This window comes from Natator depressus, chromosome 1 (genome assembly GCF_965152275.1).
Source record: "Natator depressus isolate rNatDep1 chromosome 1, rNatDep2.hap1, whole genome shotgun sequence".
NCBI lineage: Eukaryota > Metazoa > Chordata > Testudines > Cheloniidae > Natator > Natator depressus.
The window spans coordinates 331,811,338-331,829,451 of record NC_134234.1 but is presented as its reverse complement, the minus strand read 5'-3'; the positions used below and the strand labels follow the sequence as shown (position 1 = coordinate 331,829,451).

At 44.5% G+C, this 18,114-nt stretch overlaps 1 protein-coding gene across 1 annotated transcript; it reads right to left on the bottom strand.

Moving 5' to 3' along the window:
- Window positions 1-590: 590 nt before the first annotated feature.
- Window positions 591-18,074, bottom strand: CDNF (cerebral dopamine neurotrophic factor). Its single transcript, XM_074952715.1, has 4 exons — window positions 18,033-18,074; window positions 6,906-7,033; window positions 4,532-4,673; window positions 591-1,143 (listed from the first exon to the last, which is right to left on the bottom strand). The coding sequence occupies exons 2-4, from the start codon at window positions 6,933-6,935 to the stop codon at window positions 965-967; spliced, it is 351 nt and encodes a 116-aa protein (XP_074808816.1). The 5' UTR covers window positions 6,936-7,033; window positions 18,033-18,074; the 3' UTR covers window positions 591-964.
- Window positions 18,075-18,114: the final 40 nt, after the last annotated feature.

Genomic DNA, 18,114 nt, shown 5'->3' with positions numbered 1-18,114 from the left:
TATTGCTTTTCCCTGAATATATCAAGGTGTCGACCTAGGACTGGAAATGCACAAGAGGGACAGTGGATGAGATAACAGCCTCATTCACTACAGAATGCTGGTTGTAAGGCCCCTGCCTCATTCCCTGCAGGAGTTAAAAGGTGTGTAATGAATGAGGCAGAGGCTGCAAAGAAGATTTTCTACAGAAATTTCACCAATTGAATTCAACTGGTGCAAGCCTCTGCATGGAGACTTATTGCATTGGTTTAAACATGGCTTATTTATGTACAAGTTGTACCTACACATTACAAGCTATACCAATATAAGCCAGGTTTGAATAGACAGAAGAGCTGGTCTCCACACAGTTTGTGTATTGATTTAAACACATTGGTTTAGAAACAGATGTAGCTGAACTGATGCAACCCTCTACTGTGGATGCAGTTATACTATTATCAAATTGCTTATAATGGTATATATGATGTCATGGAAAATAATAGTATTTTGTTAATAATATTTAATGGTTTTTAAACCAATATGATCAAAGCAGTACAAGCCCTAATATTGTCTACACACAACATTACACTGGTTTAGCTAAAGGTCTGTTTTGGGTTTGTTTGGGGGAGCAGGTTGGTCTCTCCTCTTCTACTTTAGAGCATAAGATCTCTGGGGCACGGATCATTTTTTTGTTATGTGTGTGTACAGTGCTAGCACAATGGGGCTGAGGACTCTATTTGCTATTGCAATACAAATACAATTTGATTCTTATATATTATGTTCCTTGGTGCAGTGACCTTGTCTTGTCTGTAAAGTACTATGCCCTTCCGTGGTGCTACATAAGCAATTATTAATAATAACTCTGTTTTTTGGCACTTGTGAGTTGTAACCAAATGATAAGTTTTTTAACCCAGCTATTCCATTGTCAGTCATTCTTTGTGCACAGAAAGGTGACCTACCATAGCAAGCACTGGGCTGGCACAAGTATCAATCAAAGGTCTGATTTGGGGTTTGTAAGTGTATACTTAGGTGCCAGCTCCTTAATCAAGTTCACAAAGTCTGTTTTCTCTATGCATGCTCTGCACACTTCTCCCCAGCTATCCAGGATCTTCCTCAGCTCAGCCACTCTCATCTTGGAGAGATCCACCGAGTTTAAGTCCAGTTTCCTTTCTGCAAAAACAAAGAACATGAGACATACTTTAGAGACCACAGGAGAGTTCATATTTGTCCTCAACTCCTCTGTGCTGCTAAAGAAAAAAATTCCAGTTCCTACAAATGTTCCAAAAGTGTCTCCTATAACTCAGTTGGTAGTTGAGTGAAGGACAAAAAGTTAAATATAAGGGGCCAGATCCTCACCTATTGTATATCTGCATAGCTCACGTGCAAAACAATAGAATTACACTGATTTATACCAGCTGAGGACCTGGCCTATAAATTCTGATTCTGATCTCATTAACACACTGATGTAAAAGTGGAAACCCCATTGCCTTTAATGGAGTTATTCCTGATTCACACCATGTGAAAACAGGATCAGACCCAACTTTTCTTCTCAAAGTGACCACCTGTATAAGAAGTACATGGTTGAAACTATTGAAAATTGAAGTTTTCAACAAAAATCCATCTGTTGGGTTTTTTTCAACCAGTTACAGATTGTTCAATGTTCTTTTTATTGTTTTTTTTTCAAAATTTCAATAACATTTTTCAATGATTTTTGCAAAATTTGGAATTGTTTTTTGACCAAATCTGATTAAAAGGACAGATCTTCCTCTATCTACTGAACATCCTACCTTCTGTGGCTCAAAACAAGGTCTATATAAAAAGGATGGTGATTCGATCTTTGAAGGAGCTTCGACACAGAGCCTTATGGCCCTCATGTAACAAGACATGGACTCATACAAAGAAATTTGGCAACCATTTTTCTGCCTTATTCACCTGACACATGTACCCAGCAGGACCCTTGCTACACATAGTGATGTAATTCCGATCTTTGTTTTTAAGGCAAGTAAGAACATTGGTCTGTCCCATCATTGCTATTCCTATGGTCCATCTAGCCCAGTATCCTGTCTGACAGTGACCAGTGTCAGATGCTTCAGGGGGGATGAGCAGAAGAGGGCAATTATCCAGTGATCCATCCCCTGAAATCCAGTCCCAGCTTCTGGCAAGCAGAGGCTTAGGGACACCCAGAGTTGGAGTTGCGTCCTTGACCATCTTGTCCAATAGCCTTTGATGGACCGTTCCCCCATGAACTTATCTCATTCTTTTTTGAACCCAGTTATAGTTTTGGCCTAGACAACATCCCCTGGCAATGAGTTCCACAGGTTGACTGTGCATTGGGTGAAGCGGTACTTCCTTTTGTTTGTTTTAAACCTGCTGCCTACTAATTTTATTGGGTGACCCCTGGTTTGTGGGTTTTGTAAAGGGGCAAATAACACTTCCATATTCATTTTCTCCGCACTAGTCATGATTTCATAGACTTCTATCGTATCCCCCCTTACTCATCCCTTTTCCAAGCTGACCTGTCCCAGTCGTTTTTTAATCTCACCTCATAAGGAAGCTGTTACATACCAATAATCACTTTTGTTGCCCTTCGCTGTACCTCTTCCAATTCTAATATATTTTTTTTAAGATTGGGTGACCAGAACTGCATGCAGTATTCAAGGTATAGGTATACCATGGATTTATATAGTGACAATATTATCCATCGCTTTCCTAATAGTTCCTAACATTCTGTTCGCTTTTTTGACTACCACTGCACATTGAGCAGATGTTTTCAGAGAACTATCCACGATGTCTCCAAGATTTTTCTTGAACAGCAATGGTTAATTTAGACCCCATCGTTTTGTATGTATAGTTGAGATTGTTTTCCAAATGTGCATTATGCACTTATCAACATTGAACTTCATCTGCCATTTTGTTGCCCAATCACCCAGTTGAGTGAGATCCCTTTGTAACGCCTTGCAGTCAGTTCTATCTTGAGTAACTTTCTATTGTCTGCAAATTTTGCCATCTCACTGTCCACCCCTCAATTCCAGATCATTTATGAGTATGTTGAACAGCACAGTATTTCACGTCTACCTGGAGAGAGACCACCGGTGAGCAGTTTGTGGAGGAAGATGAGTCATGATACATCCCTTTAAAAATAAAATCAAAACCCTTTTTTTAAAAAAAAAAAAAGATGGGCAATCACTCTTTTAGAATTTTCAACCATTTTCAACACTTCATAATAAAAAGGAATTGTGCTTTGGAGACTATGGAACAGCTCCCACAACCGCACCGGGGAAAGAATTGGGCCTGTTAAATGGCCAGCTTCTCAACAGTAGCCCTTATTCGGCATAGAAACCTTCACAGCTGGAATTGGCAAAGCTAGACAACACTGCTCACTGATGTCAACGGCAGGACTCATGCTGCTTTCAGTGGGCTTTGTATCACGCCCTGAGGACTCTGAGCTTTAGCAACATATTGGTGCGGTGGACGTTGGGTCAGAGTAACTCTCAGGGGAGGGGGAACAGGACATTTCAGTGTCCTAAAGGCAGGATGGAAATACTGGCTGAATTGGGTACAGAGAATGGAAGAGGGTGCATTTTCATGAGTTAGCAATTTCCTTGGCCATTTCTCACCACCTCTTTGTGGCTTGGCATCCAGCAGTAGAGACTTTATTTTAAATGGCTTGTGTGAGCAGGCTGATTCCTTGTGGAACTGGCTTAGCAGAGCTCACTTCCTAAGCTCTCAAGCCCTGACTGGCATCCATTCCAATTCCTGCATAAAAATTGCCTGCAAATATACCCAAGAGTGCCATGTGAGTGGTTCTGCTCAGCTGGGCAACAGGATGCCTTTGCCTCTGGTACAGAGACGTTAAAACACAAATGAAGGATAACAGGCATGGGGTCAGCATCCTGCCAGTTCTTCAAATTCAAAGTGACTTGCAAAGAAAAGGACAAAGGGGTTGTGCTTTGTTTCTGCTTCTTCCTGGTGCATACAGGCCTGAAAGGTTTTTTAAGACACAGATAAGTTACAAGGATTTTTTTCCTTGCTTGTTTTTTGCATTATACATTCAGTTTTACCACAGAAAACTACATGGACAGGTGGAAAGAAGTAAGTATTCAACATCAGTTACACAAAGGAAGTGCAGCCTAACTGAAGAAAGAGAAGAGATTTTTTAATTCACCATGTTTAAAATGATTCGTTTTTTGTTAATAGCTACTTCACTCAAACACATGCAAAAAAGCTCTCTCTTTAAAGAGTTCCACATAACTGCCCCTTCACATAAGGGCTGAGAGAGTGCCCACCCTCATACCTAAGCCAGCCAAAGAATCCTCCAGCAAAAATAGTGAAGACAAGACTTAATGCTCCTGATATTTCTAACTGGGGGAGGGCATTTCTCTCCTAATTTCTGAGAAGCAAAAAGAGTACAAACCTATTTATTTTCCTCTCTACAACCCATTTGATAATGAATATGGTATGTAGGCAGGAGCCAATGGGGATTCATGGGGATAATAAGTAGGTACAGAATGCAACTAGATCTCTAGGCCCACCAGTTTGCTCCAGACTCTGGCCCTACCATATTTGAGCTCACAGATCTGAATGTCGTTCTTCTTCAGTTTCTCGCATATCTTCGACACAGGCACATGAGCACTCATTGGGCGGCTGACCTCGCTGATGATCTTCGTGGCTGCATCGCTTGTTGCCCCAATGTAATAGCACTGAAACAAGCAGGACACATCATCAGCACTAAGCGAAAACCGGGAGTGGCTCCTGCCAACTGCTGAGGGGTTCACGTAAAGTACTGTATACCTCCAACTCCCATTGAAGTTGATGGGATTTGAAGATGCTTAGCACCCTGAAGGATTGTACCCTAAAACTCAGACTCCTACCACTTCCTCTTTTGACAGAAAGACCTTCCCCATAGTGGTGTGTTAAATGGATGCTTTGTTATGCTTGGTGGAATGCTGGGATATTGCAGGTCTGGCACATCTCACAGGAGACGAGGTATGTTTGTGTTTGATGTACCTTATATATGAGGCAGCTTGGAAGCTGTTATTGTGCAAATAACAGATTTGTGCAAATAACAGATTCCTCTGACTCTGATTACTACTTTGTACAAAGTATTGTTATTAAATAAGCCACTGACAATATGAAATACTGTCTCCAGGACATGAATTATATCACCCTGTTAACACAATCAATCATAATTTGTTACCAATGGGACATTTCCATCTCATCATAACACCTTCTAGAATGGGGTGCATCTGATGGAAAACAATGGCCCATTTTTGTTACGTCTTTCAATAGGCAGAGAGCAAATAGATACTTTCAATCAGAAGACCTTTGTTTTGTATTAGGGGTCAGATTTTGCCACCCTTATTCATGTTGAATAGTCTCAGTGAGGAAAACGGGACTACTTGGCATATGGGGTACTATTCAGCATGAGAATGGTTAGGCGGTTGTTGTGCTGAGGCCATGGCCCATCACGCTGACCAAGACAGTTTTCTTGCTTCCTTGTGCTCCCCCATCTGTCTGTCTGTATCCACCTGTTGTCTCTTGTCTTACATTTAGACCGTAGACTCTTTGGGGCAGGGACAGTCTTTTTGTTCTGGGTTTGTACGGTACCTAGCACCATGGGGTCCTGGTCCATGACATGCTCCTATGCAGTGTAGGTACTACAGTAATACAAATAATAACAAAACCTGGCTCTAGGAGGCTAACGAAACAAGAGAGGACACAGTGATGCCATTGTGTGACCATGCAGTGTGGGTGTGTCGTTTAAGACTCTTCAATGAACTGAAAACAAAATGGCTGCCAGTCTTTGCAAACAGCGGTCCTTAAAGATTTAAAGTGGCAGAATACAGACCACCCGTGCATAACAAAGCTAAAGACACCACAGCTCTCATCGGGACTGTCACTAGCCTAAAGCCAGGCTGGTGAGGTGCTGAATAGCACTGCAGCATTGTGCCCTGCCCAGAAGCTCTTCCCTATGGGGCTCAGTGATTCCTCTACCACTCCTTATCATCACTTGGCTGCTTAGCAGAGCAGAAAGAAGAATGAAGGGCATTTTTTCAACCCGGCGAACACTGGGAAACAGCTGAAAAGCCTCTGAATTGTGAGGGACTCAACATTAAGGCATGGCAGGAGAACTTGGCTTTAAAAACTAACATAACATAACATAGCAGTTAGATACTGCAGTAGGCTTCCACCAGCCCCAGTCTCTTCTGCAGTCCAGAGGCCCCCACTTCCAAAATGGAGGGTGCCTAATGGCCTTTGGTCTCTGCAGCCTTAGCCCACATCCTTGCACAATGACAGCTCTTCTACTTACTCAGTGCTGTGCAGGACACAGCACAGTAATACTGAGAAGCACCTGCCACAGGCTTGAAATATGTGGCGTCCCCATCGAACTGTAGGGTGTAGGCCTGTGATTAGTGCTACCCCTGAGCCCAGGAAACAGAAATCATCTGTTTATCCACAGAACAGGTATATCATGGGTGGCAGCAGGGCAAACCTCTCCCACATGGTCCCACCAGCTTTGATCTGGAGGGATCACTTCTAGGAATGAAAGGGCAACTCAGTCCCCCGCCTTGCCCTCTTAGCTAAACTGCCCAAAAGGGTGCTGACTAATGCCAATTGTGGTGGTGCATTTGGGGTCCCATCCAATGCCCAATGAATGAAGGGAAAGATTCCCATTAATTTCAAAGAGTGTTGGATCAGGGTCTTAATAATGTGGACACTTATACACCTGAAATTAAACAAAAACCTTCAAACTTATTTTACGTAAGCTAGCAGTTGGTAATAATTTTCAGCCACTGTTGACGTAGCTGGATTTGAACCAGTGCCCTATAGCTCAATACTAAATGACAGTGCAGATGAACCAATATTATCTCATCTAATCAGTATTTTTTTTTTCAAAGCATCATGAACTTAAAGACAAAAGAGATGAGTACCAAGCGGTGTTCTTTTCCTTTTGTATCCATGCAGCTGTTAACCAGTTCTCTCTCTATGGTGGCCACAGTGAAGTCAGAATGTTTTTCTTTTAATGAGTTGTAAAATCTGTCCAAAAATCCTTTACACACTGTAAAAAGAAAATAAAATATATAAGCCACCCAGTAGGGTCTAGCAAAGCCTCAGGAATTTTAATAACTTGGCTAAAAACAGGAATCCATTAGCACATCATAAAAACAGAAAATGACAGATTTTAACAAATGAAGAATTTAAAAAAACAAACAAAAGGTTTATTTCAGCATTTTAGCTCCCAGTATTGCCAACAACAGGAATGGAAGGAATATGTAGGAATGGAATTCGTCCTGTCAGCTCTGGATGTTTCTCACTCTTTAAGTCTTTTATTATAACAGGAGATCAGAATACATCAGCATTTTGATCTTGGTTCGATTAAGTTAGTCTCAACTAGAAAATTTAATTGTGTTTAATCACCATGAAAAAAAAATCAGTTTAGGTGAGACGATACTGCCCAGGACTGGCCAGGGAAGACAAGGAAAGGCTGTTGTGTTCTGTCCCTTTTAAGTACGCATCCTGCCCCCATTACCATAGTATCTGATTGCCTCAGTCTTTAATGCAGGCCCAGGTGAAGGATTTTTGCCTAGAATTGGCTAGTTGGCTATAAGTGCAGAAAGCACAGATCCATGAATTACAGACACGTTCCCAGGCATTGCTGGAGGAGATGACTGCACAGCATGAACAAAGCAGGTAGAGGAAAGTTTATTATTCTGTGCTGGCCAATGAGGTTAAGACACTTCTACTTGGCAAAGAAAACGTTTTGGACAGGTGAGGACAAGTAACCCTCCCCCACACCACCCCCAGTATGAATGGTGGCTCAGGAAGGCCGAGCCAGGTGGACAGCAAGTTTCTCACACCTGTGGATACTGGGGGGCTGTCCACAGAGAGCACAAGAGTTCTTACAAGAAGAGCGGTGCCGGACATGGAGTCTCAAGACCCAGGTGGAGGCAAAGAAAGACCACTTCAAAGAGCAGATGTGTGAAGGAGCCAGACTGAACAGAGCCTTGAGAAGGCAATCGCTCATCTAGAAAACAGACAGAAGGAGGTGGAACATCTGCTACTTTTGGAGAAGAACTGCTACTCTCACTACAAGAAATGGGGAAAGGCAGTAGCTGAAGCTCAGGACACAGAGAGGCTCATGCTTGTCCTGGAGCAGCAGATGACTGAGCTGAAACAGGAGGAACTTAAAATGGGAGAGTGAGAAAAAGGAAAAGATGCTGCTAAAGGAGCAACTGAAAAATCTGCAGGTAACTGAGCAGGCTGAGATCTCCTAGCTCCAAGAAGAGCTAGTCATGCTCACTGAAGAGTTAAAAGGGAAGCAAGAGTTTCTCACAACTATATATATAGATGGAAGCTCTTCATAGTGACAGCAAGGCCGAGATTGTGGTGATCCAGAAGAGGACAGATGAGCGGAAATCTCCGCAATTTTGGAACCTGAAATTACAATAGACTCTACAGACAGCTATGCAGAATGTCTCTGAGGTGCAGGGCCTGCTACAGAGGTAGCCTAATGAACATGCGGAGGCTCTGCAAACACTTCAGACCCAGATTCAGATGTTGGAGACCCAGCCAATGAGTTTGCAAGACTGAAACGCAGTGCTCAGATGGGAACTACAGCAACAATGGAGCAAGAAGGAGATGGTCACAGGACAGCAGGATGACTTCAACATCCAAGCCAACAACCACCTCCTGGAACAAATGGAGGAAATGAGAAGACTGAGGTTGATGGTCCAGAAGAGGGCACAGAGGTGTGATAAGCACACAAGCATGGTGACCGCTGACCAGAAAGCTTGTATTCCCACAAGCAAATGGAGTAAGGATTCAAGCACCTGGGAAGATGGTATAAGTGTGTGGATTCACCACACAGTGACAGATGTAATATCAACAGCCACCAATACAGAGATTGTGTAGACTATAGCCTTTACACCAGTCAACAAACCCAATCCCTACTGGAATGGAGAAAAGTAGAAGACAGGTTCAAAGAGGAAATCATGGCTCAACTCAATATCCTACAGGCCCAAAGGTTGAGCACTTGCAAGAACTCGAAGGGATGTACTCCTCAAGAGACAGGATGTGAGCTCAAGCTATACAATGGGAACAGGACCTGGCCAGAACTGAAAAAAGAGATTGGAGAACAAGTGTTTGATGATGCAAAGGAGCAGACTAAGCTCCAGAACTTAAGGTCCAACTTGCTTCAGGTCCAGCATGGATAAAGGTAAAGAGCTGGAGAGCCTGAAGGAGCCATTCGTATGTAACATTGACAGACTCTGGTTGTCATCGGGTGGGACTGAACCTGGAATCTCTGGAGCTTAATGCATAAGCCTCTACTGCATGAGCTAAAAGCCACATGGCTCTTAGCTAAGGCTGTAGCAGACTCATTAAGCTCTAAGTGGTCCCGGTGCCACTAGAGGGGACAGAACACCACACCCAGGGTGTGTGGGTTACACTTAGAGAAGAGTTGTAGTGGTTGCACCCTGAATGATAGCTTGAGCCACGAGCCAAACAGTTGAAATTAAGAGCTGCCCCACCCTAGCTCAGATGACACAGGAACACAACAAGGCTGTAAGGCAAGGCCACAGCCAGACCCCAACTAAAAAGAGCTTTTCCGAGAGGAAAAAAGAAGAGTAAAAATGATCCTAACATACTGAATGACATCATGCAACAGTGTGGGTACAGAAAGAACAAAAGCAGGTGTTGCTAAGCCAGATACTAACAGCTGTGGGCAAAACAGTACGGAAACCTGCTGAACCTGAACCTTAAGATATCCTTAACCAGCCACTGGTGAAGTGACCTAAGCCCTGAGAAGAAGACAAGGCTCGTTTCGAAGCCCAAGCAAAGGACTGAATTTCAAGGCCCTAGAGCTGCAGCTGAAGACCCCTGACAAGGGCAGACAGTTTGGGCTTTTTGCTACCCCAGAAGGGGTTCCTTTTTGACTGTGTGACCCGACCATAGGGCCAAGCCACTGAAGACCCACCAAGAAAGGTCAGCAACATACAGGGGGCTCCAGTTGCAGAAAAAGGCCTGCAGTACTGCATGCAGCAACAGGAGGCACTCGAGGAATGTCCCATTACCATTTCCCATAACCCATCTCACATCTTGGAGCTATGTCATTAACACAATACTTTTGCATTTATACGGTTCCTTCCAGCCCAGGGTTTCAAAATGCTTCATAAACATTAATTAATTAAGCCTCACAACACTGCTGTGACATGTTGTTAGCACCATTTAATAGGTGGGGAACCTGGGGCCCAGAGAGGTGAAAGGCCAACATTTTCAAACCTTGGCATCTGCTCCTGGGCACCTAAATCCAGATTTTAATACTGCATGCAGACAACATCAACTGAACATAAACTTAAAGAGGCCGATTTCCCCCCCTCATTTCATAAGTTAAAAATATTTGAACTTGCAGAGTAAGTCCTGGCATCGCCAGTTACTACTACCAGTTGAAAATGTTCAGTTGGTTCCTACTAGTTCCAGTTGTTAACTAGGGATCCAGTTCAGCAAAGCACCCCTATTCAGTAAAGTACTTGCTTAAAGTTCTGTGCATGCTTAAGTGCTTTGCTGAGTTAGGGTATAGGTTTGGAACAGAGTCTTTTAGTTCCTGGGGCAGTTGATCCTCCAGTAAGAACTACCAGAGGCCAGCAGTGACTACTTGAATGATTTTAATGGAGTCTATTGAAAGTTTCCAGTAGGGTAATCTGGGGAACATGCTGCTTATTTGTTCTTTTGTTTTATTAATGTGAAGTGCAGGTGTAACTTTCTTTGCAACATCCCAGTGCCTACCCCTTAGGATAATCCAATGTCCGCATGAATATGATGATGTGCTACAAACATTTTTTTTAAATGGTAACTTGTCTCAAGTCTAGCTATCAAGTATGGAGATATGGAAGATAACTTGGTGGCCTTGTGTAATTAGCCATGTGCACTCTTTCCAAAGTGAAGAATTAGGCAGGGAGCTGCTGACCGAATGGAGCAAGAGAAGGGATTTACCAAGTCATTGATTATTTTATTCAGTTCAGTGCTGTTTACAAGCAAACAAAATCAGTTGGTCTCACTGGTCAATTATCCCAGGATTATTTGGTGCAGGAAAGCAGCTTTGTCTAGGACAGTAATTTAATGACTCTTGTTACAGGTCTGGATTTTGGTTGTTTCAGGCTGTCGGACAATAGAATTTTTCCATCTCAGTGACTAAAACTTGTGACTCAGTGTACTATAAAGGAGGTGTGGTTACCACTTACCAGGCTAGCCACGTCCTTTCAAGGAAAAAGAAGAAAAGCAACAACTCAACTCTTGGACAACAGCAAAGGGAATTTTATAGTTTGTTTTGTAATAACCTAACAAAAAGCCCAGTGATGTTGGTTAATAAACCCTTTGGCACCAAGCTTTCCCAATGCTTAAAACTTTACTGCAAAATCCCCAAGCTGTCAAACAGTCTCCAAGCTGCAAAAGACTTATCAGGTGGTAATTGTATGATATGTTCATGCCACCTACAGGAAAAAACACATCCCTTCAAGAGATGTTGCTTGTAAAGCTTTGCATTAATACTTTTTTTTTTTTAATGGCTGTTGTGCCAGATTGATGATCTAGTATCACTGGACACCCCGCTCATAAAAAAAATCCTATTCAAGTTATCATTAATTAACCAAAACATTTAATGCATCTAATTCACTAATGGCAGGTTTTATAAAGTATTTATAGTCACTTTCCCCTGTCTGTGTCCCAGTTACCTCAATTGTGAAATGGGGATAATGATAATGACTTCCTTTGTAACGCGCTTCGAGATCTATTGATGAACAACTCTATGTAATATTGTTATTATACTTTACAACTATATCACAAAAGTGCTCTGAGAATTATCACTTCACACTCCACTGAAATCCATCCAACTCTGGGGAGCAGCAAGTTAACAGACACACCACACAGCAGTTTGGGACAGGAAATGAAGAGTACTCGTGTCCATCTGAAACTGAAGAAAGTATTCTGACGTGGGCAGAATGTAGTTACGCTGTGTGGAATTTAAACCCCCCCCCGGGGGGGGGGCTAATAGCCCTAATTTTACAAAAACTTCCATGAGAACTTTCATGATCACAAGTGATCAGAACCTCAGTTTTACATCCCTTTAAAAAGCCAGCACCTCCGGTAGCACGATGCTCCTAATACCATAGTGAGGAACTTGGTTCTGTACAAACTCAGAGAGGAAAGTGCCACCTACTGGTTCACCAACACCAATTCCTGCAGCATCTGGGTTTACCCTGGGGGTTTCCTAAGTATTGACTCAGTCTGCCCCTGCTTACCTCCTGGGATATAAGAGCATAGACAGTGATGATACAGCTGTCATCCACAGCCTCCTACAAGCTTAATTTTCAAGGAATTAAGGCAGCACATGCAAAATATAATTAAAAGGGGTTCTTTTACCCCCAGGGACATTTTAGAGCACATATTGTTTACTGAGCACCAGCAGTGGGCTGGGCAGTAGTGCAGTCAGGGGTAAATTCAGGTAAATTGAGTTTACCTGCCTCTCATTTGGGGAATATGGAGTTTAGGTTAGATTAGTTCGCCTACTTCTTTTTTTTACCACTACAGCTCTGATGCTGGGCACTGCATACATGTCTTTGCTTCCCAGCTAAATATCTAACAGATGTTTCTGCTTGTTTTTATCACTGTGATTTTACTACAGGTACAGGCTAAAATCCAAGGGGGAGCTCTTTGAATCTCAGCGTTTCAGGCTGACCCTGGGCTTTCAGTGCAGTAGTAGCTTGGATTCCTACGGCAGAGGGGCTCACAATGTGCTAACAGTGCGTCTCGCTGGCAGGTCTGGCCTTTGAATTTGTGGAGCGCCAATGTGCCAGATGGGAAGAATCATGCCATGAGCTGCCTCCCACTCCTGGGAGGGGGCCTGGAGATTATGCAGGCCTGTGGCAACTTGTGTTCTCCCACACAGGTCTAGCTACTAAGGAAGGAAATAGGTCTGCAAGCTGCAGACTGGGAAGTGTTTGCTTTGCTGAGAGCCTGCCATCAGTAGTTTATACTGAAGGCTGGTGCTGATAGTTGGCCATCTGAGTTGAACTAACAGATTTCAGCAGAACTCTTGACTAAAACTCCACCTCCCTGCAATTCAGTGTGAGAGCTCCCTATGGAGACTTAAAGGAAATTGAATCTCTCTGTTCAGAGACACATGTGACTCCTTCATCGTAGTATCTGAACATCTCCCAAGTATTTATGGATTTTAGCTCACAAACCCCTATGACATACAGAAATACTACGGTGTCCATTTTACAGAGGGGAAACCGAATCTTACGGTCTGACTATGCTGCACTGGGGAGGTCTGATTGCAGCAGGGGTAGACGTACCTGAACCTGCTTTGATTGAACAACAATAGCAGTGAAGCCGCTGCAGCACAGGATGTACGAGCCCACCCGGGACCCTGGGGACTCTAGCAGCTAGTCCACACTGCTGCAGCTTCACTGCTTGGTATCCAAGCCAGCTTGAGTAACAACAGCAGTGAAGCCATGGCGGCATGGCCTAGCCCCACCCACCCACCTAGAACCCCTGGTACATACGTGAGCAGCTGCTGCGCTTGCTGCCACAGTTCCACTTCTATCGCCACTCGACCTAGCTTTGGACTAGCTGGCTTGGGCCTGCCTACACATGCTGCAATCACACCTCCAGTTGCAGTGTAGACATACCCACGGAGAGTGACTTGCCACGGGCAGGTAGGAATTCTGTAGCAGACCCAGGAATTTAACCCAGATTTTCCGAGTCCCAATCCAATGCTCTCCTGACCATCCCTCCTCCCCATGCAGGAGAGTGGACACCATTAAGCCTTTAATACACTTACAATACATTGCTATTGCAAGCTGGGCATCTCTTCCATTTTCCTTATTTAAGTGTAACTCCTTGGTAGCTGCCCCGTGTGCCAGGTAAGTCCCAGGACAGGGCAGCTCCAGAGCTGCCTATGCACCTTCTGAAGTACTAACTTGCCAATGGAATGGCAGCACTGAGAAGTCTGTCACTGCAGTAGCCCAGAAATTAAAGTGATGGTGCTTTGTTGAAAGTAAAATGTTTAAAGGATTTTTTTGCCTGTGCTACTGTTGACATCTCAGATGGTTAAAGACAAAAGAATTCTTAAAATTTCATTTACTTTCCCCCAGTTATGGTACTTGTAGCCTTTTAGTCAGTTTGGATCAGGAGTGGGCAAACTTTTTGGCCCGAGGGCCACATCTGGGTGGGGAAATTGCATGTAGGGCCATGAATGTAGGGCTGGGGCAGGGGGTTAGGTTGCGGGAGGGAGTGCTGGGTGTGAGAAGGGGTGCGGTGTGCAGGAAGGGGTTGGGGTGCGGGATGTACAAGGGGGCTCAGGGCATGGGGTTGGGGGGCAGGAGGGGTGTGGCAGGGAGATCAGGGCAGGGGTTCAGGGTGCAGGCTCCGGCCCGGCACCGCTTACTTGGAGCGGCTCTGATGTGGCAGCGGCACACAGGGAGGCTAAGGCAGGCTCCCTGCCTGCCCTGGCCCTGCGCCGCTCCCGGAAGCGGCCGACACCACGTCCATGTGGCCTCTGGGGGAGAGGGAGCAGAGGGCTCTGCGCGCTGCCCTTGCATGTGGGTACCTCCCCCGAAGCTCCCATTGGCCGCGGTTCCCCGTTCCCAGCCAATGGGAGCTGTGGGGGGCGGTGCCTGCAGGCAAGGGCAGTACACGGAGCCCTGTGCCCCCACCCCCTTCCCCAGAGGCCGCAGGGACGTGGTGCCGGCCGCTTCTGGGAGCAGTGCGGGGCCTGCGGTGCCACTGGGGTGGCAATCCTGCAGGCCGGATCCAAAGCCCTGATGGGCCAGATCCGGCCCGCGGGCCGTAGTTTGCCCACTTGTGGTTTGGATTATGAAATTAGATTGCTCAATTTCACTTTCTGGTTGGCATGCACTAGCACCATGCTGTTATTACACTGCAGTGTAACACTTAAGATCTTGATCCCGAAAGCTGCTCCACATGGGCAGACCCCTGGGCCTCTGTGGAACCACATTCGCTTTGGCCTTTGCATGGGAATGGTTTGCAGGATCAGGGCCTCAATTCTCATGCACTAATACAATGCTGCATTGAGGTTTTCATTTTTAAAGTGTTTAGAGCATAAAACATTTTTATTCATTTTACAATTTGGATTTTGTTTAAAAAAGATTCAAACGGGCCTAAAATTTTTAGTTGACACATTCCATTTAAATCAAGCGTGTTCTAAAGCATCACACACACATATAGGCTCTGGGGAACTATGTTTGTTTTCTGTTGCCTAACAGTACTGGTGTGTCACCATGTCCCTCTTACTGCAAGAAGAAAAGTTGATAGAGAAAGCTTTTGCGTGCATCATATCAACACTGATCTACTGTTTATGTACTAAGAAAAGGAGTACTTGTGGCACCTTAGAGACTAACCAATTTATTTGAGCATAAGCTTTCGTGAGCTACATTGGATGAAGTGAGCTGTAGCTCACGAAAGCTTATGCTCAAATAAATTGGTTAGTCTCTAAGGTGCCACAAGTACTCCTTTTCTTTTTGCGAATACAGACTAACACGGCTGTTACTCTGAAACCTGTTTATGTACTGATTGTGTGTATATTTAGCATACAGGACCTAAAGAAAACAAGGGGCTGTACAGTGAGAGATAAGAGCTTTTAAAGAAAATTCATGACAGCACACAGATTGTAGGTTAGAAAATTTTATTTACACATTTTACTTAGCACATATTATTGTACTCCTGTGGCCGAGATGAGCCACAGTTTCATAAGCTACAAGCAAGGAGAGACATGATGGCAAAATGGTATGACTTGAGTCGAATTTTTGCCATTGTTGCACAGAGTCTGACTTAACTGGGCATAGGGGTTATTTTTACGACTGTCAACGACACAGGTATCATCCCTCCTTGCGCCCCAATTCCAACTTTTGCAACCCTGTGCACGTGCCAGTTTTGACACCCTTGTCCTCTTTTCCCACACTACCTCTTTATGCTCAAAATGTTCTTTGTCAACCCCTCCTTAAGACTCCCTTCTACAAGCCATTAACTAACGTAATGGGGAGGGAGGAGGCATGAAGAAAACTTTCACTGTGTTTTATCCCTCTGCCCTACCCTTCACCTGTTGCTTGATTGCTAGATTGTGAGTTCTTAGAAGCAGAGACTATGTCTTGTATATTTGCACAGTGGTTAGCATATTTATGGTGCTAATGTTACGAATATTATTTATAATGCAGTATTTTCTACAGGCTTTCATGTTGATCCCATTAAATCAAGCAGATACACAACCTGGTGTAACCGACAGAGCCACATGGATCCAGGCAGAGATTCCTAAAAGGTGGCCAAGATTTTGTTTTATTTACTCTATTTCTCCATCAATGGCCAGGTATAACAGGCCAGAGCAACCAGTGCTTATAAAAAAGCCCTCTAATAAATGGAGGCCTGGCTCCATGGAACTGTGGCCTTAATTTTGACAACTGAATTCCAACCTTGATTTCTACCTGTGACGCATGACCAGAAAGGTTTAAGTGTCCTGCAGGATGAATGACTCAAATTCAACCCTTAAAAATATGTGGGGAGATAATGTTTGTGTTTTTGTGTATTTACATATATATTGGTAGAGGTCAACAATGTAATCAAACAGTCCCTGTCTATGCTGTATTCTGTTAATTCAGAGATCAAAAGAACATTTTAGCATTTAAATGAACTGTAAACACAGGATATCGCTGTATTTATCTCTTTGAAATGTATAGCCAGTCATCTGCGAATGGTGGAAAAACAGGCGATTGCCTTATATTAATTTGTGTAGCTAAGTACTGGTGATAGACCTTCTTCGAAGTTGCCCTGATTGCCTATTGTAAGCGAAGGGACTTCGACCTATCGAAGAAGGCCTGAAATTGTATAAAAGATCCTTGGGTCCTGATCCTCTCATCTCAGATCTGCTTAAGCTTCATCAGGGGAAGTTTGAGTTGCAAGACTGAGATCCCAGTTAAACCGGAACACACTGAATAGGATATTGGACTATAATCTATGGACTAAATTCTAAAAGAACTCCTTGCAACTACAAAGCTCACCATCTCTGCTATGAATCTGAACCTCAAGAACTGAACTCATGTCTATATGTATATTGATCTTTTAACCATACTCTCTCTCCCTTTTCTTTTTAAATAAATTTTAGTTAATAAGAATGGCTGTAAGAAAGCATGTATTTGGGTAAAATCTGGAATATTCATTAACCTGGGAGGTAATGTGTCTGATCCCTTGGGATTGGTAGGAACTTTTTTACATGCTGAAATGAGGTTTTTCAGAAATCATCATACCTGACTTGGGTGTGTAGGTGGAGGCCTGAGGCTGGGTTACTTTAAGGGGACTGTGTTGTTGATTTCTGAGTAACCAGTGAGTATAACAGAAGCTGCTTTGTGCTGGCTTGGTAAGTCTAAGTATTGGAATATCTACTAGCTTGGGGGATTGCCTGCCCCACTCTTTGCAGTTCACCCTGAGTGACCTCAGCTGGCTCCCCTGGGATGCCGGTGACTACCATCTGCCAGTGACACAGACGCTTCATTAACTATGCATGCAAGCAGCATTCAAAATCACTGCTCTAGAGCAACAGGCGCGACCACACGAGGCCTCTGTGTTTGGCTCCAGCCTGTCTGCCATGTCTGACCTGATTTCCAAAGTGGCTGAGCGAGCACAGGTAGCTCCCACTTGCTTTCATGGGATCTTTGACTAAGCACTTCCGAAAATCAAAGCGAGTAGGCGCCAGGCAGCGGAGGCAGATCTGCCCCAGGGGAGCTGGGAGGAACCCCAAAGAGACTCTCTCGGTGACGCTGCGGGGGCCGGGGCCATGCATGGGGGGTTGCACTTCTCACGGTGGATTAACCAGTCCTGGGGGGCGGCTCTCCCTCCCCGGATTAGGACGATTGCACCGTTAAGAAAACGCCGAGAGGCACAGGGCGCAGGCCGCAGCGCCTGCGCAGCCACGCAGAAGAGAGCAGCCGGGGGCATGCAGCAGCACACGGTGCAGTCACGCCAGCGTGCCCCAGTCCCTCTGCCCCGCTCACCTTCGCACTGCGCTGCCTGTCCCCACGGGGCGCGGGCGGCGGCGGCCCAGGGGCCCGCGCACAGCAGGGCGAGGGCCAGAGC

What these genes read in the sequence shown, in the direction of transcription:
- CDNF (XM_074952715.1), bottom strand. Translation starts at nt 6,935, where the DNA reads ATGGATACAAAAGGAAAAGAACACCGCTTG. An exon ending in AAGGAAAAGAACACCGCTTG is followed by an intron (nt 4,674 to 6,905) that starts GTACTCATCTCT and finishes TGCTTGTTTCAG; the next exon opens with TGCTATTACATTGGGGCAAC. An exon ending in GATCTGTGAGCTCAAATATG is followed by an intron (nt 1,144 to 4,531) that starts GTAGGGCCAGAG and finishes TTGTTTTTGCAG; the next exon opens with AAAGGAAACTGGACTTAAAC.